The following is a 9001-nucleotide window of genomic DNA, read 5'->3' on the forward strand; positions in this document are numbered from 1 at the left end:
GTGTGGTGCGGGGTGAATAATATAAGCACTAACACCAGGGGTGCAGGTTATGAGCTCTCAACACAATTCACATCATCAATACACCATATGAACAACATAAAACTCACCTGATACTCACCTGTGCGTCCACAACACTATTTCACATATATGCATCAAATACCAATTCATATAATTTATATAATATGCATGCACGGCATTTGAAAACATACTTTCATTTAAATTCAATTTCTGGGAAAAATCAATAGTACATAAGTAAATACAGAAAATACTGCCCACTCACTGGTAAGTCGAAGGGTCGTAGCCCAGTAGGTGTGGGGGCATTTGTAAAGCCAAAACTAATCAAGAAAATTATGAAGGCGACACGTGTACTTTTGGGTAAAAAGGACAAATTATCCTCGAGGCACACCAAGATTTCCACGCGCATTCATTGGATAATAACGACTCAATCAAGGAAGAGTCAAAGGTGATCAAAATGGTATTTATTCAAAACCCTCTCATCACTCCTCATCAAATCCTTATTCAAAAGGTAACTCCCAATTTTCCTATTCAATTTGGGATTAATTGCCAAGTTAATTTCAAGATATTATTTCACATAATATCTTGCAATTACATTCACAATTTGACCATATGTGGCCGGCCCCTATTCTCCAAATAGGGCCGGTCACTCACCTATAAATAGCCATGTTTTCCCACTAAAATGCTAGGCCATTCTCTCCCAAAAAATTCCAAAACACTTTCTCTCTCAAATTCTAACTTTGGCATCAAAGATTCTTCGGCCAAAGCTCCCTTCCCAAAAATTCATTGTGGGTGCGCGAGGCTTTTGGTTTTAATCTTAGGTGTTATTATCTTGCATGTGCATTTTCGTCAAAGGAGAAGACGATGGAAATTTGCATCCATAGCATTGGAGCACCAAATTAAGCTAAGTTTTTCGAGCTAGGGAATCTGTCGCCGATAGCAATCATACCGGCGTTCAATAAGTTGTTCAAATCAAGCACGTTGTTGTCAGCGCCATTGGTAGAATGCAGTCTCACCGACGAAAGGTTAAGGCACTCGTCAATGTGAACGGTGCGGACATTGCGGAATTGGCGGCGATGAGGTCGATGACGAGGTTTGGGCTAGCAGTGGCGCCGATGTAGAGGGTGGTGCTGCTGAGGTGCTCAAGGATGAGCTAGTGCTTGCAGACGAGGGAGCAGGCATCATGGCTGGGCTTGGAGTTGAGCAGCCGGAAGACCACGACAATCAGTTCACATGGAGACATGTGTTGATCCGATCGTGGCCTTGCATTGCATGTGGATGTATAATTACACAGACACAGAGAGGAAGATAAGGCTAGTAGAAATAAAAAGTGTGGGTGGACATTTTTATCCCTATATTTAATTGAGTTTACTAGATGTTTGTTTTTTGGGTTAAATTTGCTAATAATCTTTACCACAAGAGTTTAAATCTTAATTTTTTTTTTACTACTTGAGCTATCCTCCAAATACCCTATCACCACGAGGACTATTAATCCGTTTTGGCATTTTTTTTTCTTAATATTTGAACAATCCACCTCTCTAATCCTTCTCATCTTTCACATATTTCTCTCCCCAATTAATATTCTTTTTGTGTTAAGCATATTCTTTAAACTCTCTCTCCTCTTTAAATTTAGGGAGCATTTTCGTGAATATTTTAAATAGGAAATAATTGAGTTTTTTAATACATTGGATGGAGAGCATTTTAATTTTTTTTATATTTTAAATAAATAATTTAACCATGGTTATGTTAGTGGGCAAATGCCAAGCTTTAAAGGTAATGGTGATTGGTGAGCATACACCATAATTTATGACGGAAATAAAAAATGTTAGTGGGATAAAGATTCCCTTGGAGATGACTTTCATGAGTTTGGCTCTTTAAACTAGCTTTCCAATAGATTTAAAGTGTCTTTTAGAAATGCTTTTAGGTCTTCCACATTAGGCCGAAGAAAGTAAGTGTGGTACTAATATGTTGGACTCATATAAGAATCATACTCCTACATTAGGCTGGAAAATTTGAGTATTATACAAATATATTGAACTCACACTAATATAGCATGAGTGTTACAGGAATCAAACTAGTGCTGCCTGATTTTTATATATAGGTATCACTCTCATAACTACTGCTACTTGATTTTTATATATAGGTATCACACTCATAACTATTTTTTGAAAGGCCTTAAGAGTGCTATTATATGGACTACAATGTACTGAGCACCTGTTGACCACATTTCTAATAATGGATTCCATCGATGCATGTTAAACTCTTTTTTATTGTAGAGGTGGTATGTAGTTGTCAATATGGTCAAAGATCATTATTCATCAGACTGAGTTGGGAGAAACACTTGGGTCAAACCGGCTGATCAATTGGATGGTCTGACCAATTAATATCGATAAGCATATGTACATGGCCTCGATTATAAATGTCATGATATCGATACTTCGTTTGTCAATATCATGTCTATATGTTAGTGGAAGCTTACATGATTAGTAATTGACAATGTGGCTTGGCTAGCCTGACCCTTGGGATAGTCATGCAGTTTGACCCAAGTTTTTCTCGAGTATTGGCGCCCAATGACACACATCGTCATTTACTTTCTGTCTAGACTTCCGCTCGCAAGCATATAAACACGATATCAACAACTATATACCTAATCGGAATACAAATCGTATTGATAGAACAATAAGGTCGATAGTCCATGACATGTGAATATGAATACTGAGTGGTTGGAGATTCCACTGAACAGGAGCCGTCCGACCTAAGACTGGAAGCATATAGGCCATAGTCGACCACCATCTGAGCTTTATCCATACTTTATCGGGCTAGCTTTTACCTAATTGGGCGAAACTTGTTTGCCAAAGCAACTAACGAAAAGGCAATTTTCGAGGGTCCTTGAACCCTTGGAAGGCACAAAGCAAATGTTATCATTGAAGATTTTCTACGGTACTCCGGGATATCACGAAGAAAGCAATACATACAGTAGTTGATGGGAAAAGTTTTCACACATTTCGAACTGTAATTTGTCGAGAAGAAGAAATGAATTTCAAGGAGCGAATGGGTAAATAGGAAGTGAAAATTAGTTTTAAAGAAATAAAGATATATTTTAAGGAAGCACTAGATACAATAATGTCAAAAGAATTACAGCAATACTAAAACCGACCAATTTTTTCACCCGGCGGCTAAATGCAAGACCCAAAACAAGGCTGCCCATATCCACAAAAAATATAATGCAATGCAGGAGGAAAACATCAAAATAGAAACTGTTTAAACAACGCCAAATATCGAAAGGCCACATTTCACGCCATTGAAACAGTACTCTCATAAAAACGCACCCTCACGGGCCAAAGGGCATATGCATTGTAGCTGAAGCAAAAAATATCACCAACTTTAGATTATGCTTGGTTTCCAGTTCCATCATCTCTTGTGCGCCCACCCGTCCGTCCTCTTGCTCGGTTGTACCCTCTTCCCCCTCCACCTCTGCCACCTCGTTCATATCCACCAGCACCGCCTCTCTCATATCCACCAGCACCGCCTCTTTCATAACCTCCACCAGCACCACCTCTTTCATAACCTCTGCCAGCATTGCCTCTATCATACCCACGGCCAGCACCGCCTCTTTCATACCCACGACCAGCACCGCCTCTTTCATACCCATGACCAGCACCGCCCCTTTCATACCCTCCACCAGCACCGCCTCTTTCATACCCTCCACCAGCACCGCCTCTTTCATACCCTCCACCAGCACCACCTCTTTCATGCCCACCACCAGAACCTCTTTCATACCCTCCTCCACCAGCACCGCCTCTTTCATACCCTCCTCCAGCACCGCCTCTTTCATACCCACCGCCAGAACCTCTTTCATACCCGCCACCAGAACCTCTTTCATACCCACCGCCAGAACCTCTTTCATACCCGCCGCCAGAACCTCTTTCATACCCGCCACCAGAACCTCTTTCATACCCACCGCCAGAACCTCTTTCATACCCGCCGCCAGAACCTCTTTCATACCCGCCGCCAGAACCTCTTTCATATCCACCACCAGAACCTCTTTCATAGCTACCAGCACCTCTTTCATACCCACCACCAGAACCTATAAGAAAAGAAAATAATATGCTTGAAATAGTCAGTCCATTGCGCATATGTGACCAATGCTCACATACAGATCAATAAAAGAACATATTCGTATCTGAAGCACACATCTTAAGCGGTTAAGTGTATCCACCAGACTGAGAGGTATAGGGATACAATTGAATACATGTACCCAATTGAAAGCAAACACAAGGACACAATGATCCAACACTCTTCAAAATAGAGTACAATGCCAACCCTTCAAATATGGCCAACTCTTTTGTAAATAATCCCTCAACGTCCCCTAACCCAAAATGCTGCTCAGGATATTCTCCTTGTATAGGCAATTATTAAAAAGAATGCATAGACTCATCCACAAGTTTGATTATTGCATAGAGACCCTGTATAGAAAGTTAAGTAAACTTACCACGGTTACCCCAACCCCTACCACGTCCACCACCTTGTCCCCGACTGGAATATCCACCATTATCTACCAGAAAAGAAGTCCCAAGTGAAGGACAGATTTATATTATATAAAATTTATATATGTATATATGTATATATAATAGAGGGACTTCATAAAACCATAAGGAGATTACTTAAACCCCCAATGTAGAAAATAATTGTGTGATTTCATTATTGTACCTTGATAGTTTCTATAACCACCTTGATAGTTCCCAGATCCACCTTGATGATTTCCATATCCGCCTTGATAATTGCCATACCCTCCACCCCTGCCCCAATTCCGGCCTCTTCCTCTACCACGTCCCCGTCCTCGGCCATATGAATCTAACCACCAAATAAAGGAAGCATGTTAAAATTGAAACATTAAAACATGCTTAAAATAAAAGCTACGTGATAAGTTGTCATTACCATCACCTTCATTAACAGCATTGTAAGAAACACGTGCTTGTTTTGGTTGCTGCTGCTGTTGGTACTTTGGCTGTGGCTTTGATTGATCCGCAACATATGGGGCTTGATACCTATGGAAAGGGAACATGCCAAAAATATTAAAATTAAAAGCACTAGAAAAGGAACAGGAATCACGTTTCCGTAAGCTCAATATTTTTATGCATATACCGCAGAAGAATTTCAAACTTAATCTAAAAATCAACCTTGGTGAAGATCCCAACATGTTTCAGAACTTACCCAGGAGAATTTGTGTTTAGCTCCTTAGTTGATAATGTGATTGAAATCATTGAGACATGACGAGTCGTTTCCACACTGCAACACATCTTTATAACTTAATACGCCCATTTTTAATTAAGCAGAAAAAGAAAATAACCATGCATATGAACATAGCATACACTAAAAATTTGTTTAAGCCATTTCCTTACTGGACAAAGTAATCACCATAAATATATTCATGCGTACAAAATTGCGCAGTGGAAATTTATTCTGCGACACTTACGGGAGAAGACCTTCTTCCATCGGTTCAAACACATCAGTTATGCTTACAGAGCTGATGGCAGTCTCTTGATGTAACAAGGGAATTCTATTCTGTTTTCAAACACAAATGGCTGGTTAGTGTGCAATGAAGACAGAGAGATTGTTGGGTAGTTGTCGGGAGGGGAGCAAGATAGTGACCTTTATAATTTCAGCAATTGCAACTGTCTTGTTAATTGCCTGTCCCATTGCCTTCAAGACGATTTCTTTTCCGTGCTTATCCTATGGAAAATGTCCACAGAATTGGTAGATTAGCTCCAAAAAATTCAGATGCGAGGATAGATGAATCACCATAACCATGCATACAGACCACTCGGACAAAGTATTATTTAAGACACTTGTTCTATAACATAGATCTTCGAGTACCAGCTGACAGAAAAAAGCACAGGGAGAGAAAATAAAGTTAACCTTAGGATTTCTAGAACATAAAAAGGCAAATGAACAACAGTTATAGCAAAGAGACATAATAAAGAGAAGCTCAAACAGAACATGTACATACCAATCTTACAGCTGTAAATAGGTATGAATTCTTGCCCATTCTCACAATAAATATTATTACTATTTATTACCTGAGTGGTTTATGGAACACTCTCGTTAATGTAACAAATTTTTCTTATCATGTCAATGTGTTTCGGCCAAGCGTCAAAGGTATATTCACCCACAGAAAGGGGTCAACCAAACTCCGGTAAGGCCTTATTGTGACTAAAAACAGTTAACCGCCTCGTTGATAGATTTGGACAAGTACACTGAAGGAAACCCTTCCCAGGTGGAGAATCCATCACAAAAAGGAAAGTACTATTCATACCAAAAAGGGCCTTGTGTACTTGTTGGAGAGAAATTATCGGTATTAAGAACCATAATTAAAAAGTTCCCTCATGTCTTTACAACCACAATTTTGGAACATTGATTATCCTTTTTCACAGCTCCAGCCTTCATTGAACTCTCGGCCTAAATTGGTCTATAATCCAATGACATAGCATATGATGCAAACAACCACACAACTAGATTTGCAATGCTGCTTACAACACGGGTTGTCCAGTAAACTGAATTATTGACGCAAAACATGAAAACTAAGTCTACCCACCTCCTCATTGAAGTCAATAGAACTATTCTGACGTAAATAATTGATAACTGGCATTCCCAATAAACTAAAACTGCCAATGGACTTCAGTCAAGACCTACCGGCTAGCATCTCCCACGCCAACATGAATTAACAATCACAAAGGACTTTCCGCATACATGTAACAAAAACTTAGCCGAGACCATCAATTTAAACAACAACAGCAGCTACATTCATGCGATTCAAATTTCAACCATAACAAACAACCAGAAAAATCCATAAAACAACATTCAAATGCATTTATCATTACCAAACTACCAAGACCCAATACCCACAAATAACAAAATCGGCGAAATATCCATCCATATTGGAAGCAAAAACAACCCAATAAACCGAACGGAAAAAAAAAAAAACCCAATGCAAAAAGAAAGACATGCAAAAATACCCAGAAACCAAAAATACAAAAGAATTAATGAATATAACAAATCACGACGAAAAATGATAACAGAAGAGATGATCGAAGCGAGAGAAGATGAACCTGCAGCAGAGTGGTGGCATAGCTGATGTAGTTTCTGATAGCGCCTTGGGTGGTGATGCGGATCTCGTTCTCGTTGATGGGCAGTTCGGGCCTCGGCTTCTCGACTCTCTGAAACTTTTCCATGGCGTTTCGGAATTTTTGGATTTGGGAGAAACAGAAAACCCTATAAAACCCTAGCGGAGGAGCGAGAGAGTCAGAGAACACAGGAGAGGAGAGAGACAGAGTGAGAACGGGAAGCAGTTAAAAAAAGGGCGAAATTTTGGTTTTCAAAAGCCCAAGCCCAATTCAATTTCCTCCATATTTCACAAATCGACAGCCAGGGCTTAGTAGCGTACATGTTCCAACTCATCGTGTGCCTCCACGTATCACTGCACAATTGGTAAGGGTGGTGCTCCACACATCCATTTTTGGAATAAGATAGTAGGGATTCAGATGATCAATTAATCTACCCATCGTGTGGTTATAAATTATTTTTAATTTATAATTTAAAATTAAATATAAATAGTACTTAATAAAAATTGACCGTACGATGTACGATGAATGGACACGATTGATTGATCATTCAGATCCCCACATAAAGGATTCAGAGAGGATCTTTGTCCTTCATTTTTTACTTTTTACACACCCATTTTAGTATTCTGCTGTTGGATTGAATAAATTGAAGACCTAACATTCTGAATCATGAATGTAACATCTCACATTACCTAGGGGAGTAGATCATGTAAGCTTTATATGTATATTCTCATCTCTACTTAGCACGAGGCCTTTTGGGAGCTCACTGGCTTCGAGTTCTGTAGTTAAGTGAGAAAGGGGTGAGAGCAATCCCAAGATGGGTGATCCACTGGGAAGTTCTCGTGTGAGTTCCCAGAAACAAAACCGTAAGGGCGTGGTCAGGGCCCAAAGCGGACAATATCGTGTTACGATGGAGTCGAACCCAGGATGTGGTGGGGGCCCGGGTTGGGATGTGAAAATTTGGTATTAGAGCCAATCCTTGGCCAAAAGTGTACCGACGAGGACGTCGAGCCCCTAAGGGGGATGGATTGTAACATCCCACATCGCCCAGGAGAGTGGATCTTATAAGCCTTATATGTATATTCTCATCTCTACCTAGCACGGGGCCTTTTGGGAGCTCACTAGCTTCAGGTTCCGTAGGAACTCCGAAGTTAAGCGAGAAAGGGGCGAGAGCAATCCCAAGATGGGTGACCCACTGCGAAGTTCTAGTGTGAGTTCCAAGAAATAAAACCGTGAAGGCTTGGTCAGGGCCCAAAGTGGACAATATTATGCTACGGTGGAGTCGAGCCGGGATGTGATGGGGGCCCGGACCGAGATGTGACAATGAACATTTGTTAAGTCACTAGCATTAAATAGTGACATGAACAAATATTGAAGTAGATTTAAACTCTCAAGTCATTGATGGAGCTTTGAATCCTCTAATCAACCCATTTTCGTCACTTACTTTCATTTTTATTAATTAAACCTTATTCTTTTTCCTTTTTTTTTTCTTATCAAAATCCTTTAACTTCCACATCATGATTTGAATATTAAATAATTTCAATTTTAAATTTGAAATACTTATTCTATCAAATATATTCTTTTAGTATTTTCACATATTTTTATTTTTAATTTGTACCATATATTTTAATGTTTTGAAAACTTTAATTTTCGACCCATAATTTAAATTTTGTACCAATATTTTTTTAATTTTAATTTATACCCATGTGTTTCTAATTTCTTTTTATGCCATATATTTTTTAGACATTGATTTGTACCCATAATTTTAAATTTTGATATGTACTTCATATTAAAAAAATAAAAACTTTAATTTGTACCCATAATTTTAATTTTTGATATGTACCTATATTTTTTAATTTAATTGT

At 39.1% G+C, this 9001-nt stretch overlaps 1 protein-coding gene across 9 annotated transcripts; it reads right to left on the minus strand.

Moving 5' to 3' along the window:
- Nucleotides 1-3088: 3088 nt before the first annotated feature.
- Nucleotides 3089-7380, minus strand: LOC103412177 (glycine-rich protein DOT1). Of its 9 annotated transcripts, XM_070806013.1 has the most exons (10): nt 7125-7380; nt 5668-5748; nt 5492-5580; nt 5230-5304; nt 4954-5063; nt 4726-4869; nt 4508-4570; nt 4034-4102; nt 3890-3985; nt 3089-3733 (listed from the first exon to the last, which is right to left on the minus strand). In XM_070806013.1, exons 1-10 carry the CDS (start codon nt 7245-7247, stop codon nt 3405-3407), a joined length of 1179 nt encoding a protein of 392 aa, XP_070662114.1. In that variant the 5' UTR covers nt 7248-7380; the 3' UTR covers nt 3089-3404. The 9 variants fall into 9 exon arrangements, with proteins under 9 accessions (XP_070662114.1, XP_070662113.1, XP_070662109.1 ...); XM_070806012.1 differs by having other exon boundaries at nt 3890-4102; nt 4960-5063; XM_070806008.1 differs by having other exon boundaries at nt 3089-3985.
- Between the last annotated feature and the right edge of the window lie 1621 nt (nt 7381-9001).

The sequence above is a fragment of the Malus domestica genome, chromosome 10, assembly GCF_042453785.1.
Source record: "Malus domestica chromosome 10, GDT2T_hap1".
NCBI lineage: Eukaryota > Viridiplantae > Streptophyta > Magnoliopsida > Rosales > Rosaceae > Malus > Malus domestica.

Coding starts and splice junctions, on each gene's coding strand:
- LOC103412177 (XM_008350773.4), bottom strand. CDS start 7,247: ATGGAAAAGTTTCAGAGAGTCGAGAAGCCGAGGCCCGAACTGCCCATC. Junction 5,064..5,229: donor CTAAACACAAATTCTCCTGG/GTAAGTTCTGAA, acceptor CCCTTTCCATAG/GTATCAAGCCCCATATGTTG. Junction 4,103..4,507: donor TAGGGGTTGGGGTAACCGTG/GTAAGTTTACTT, acceptor CTTTTCTTATAG/GTTCTGGTGGTGGGTATGAA.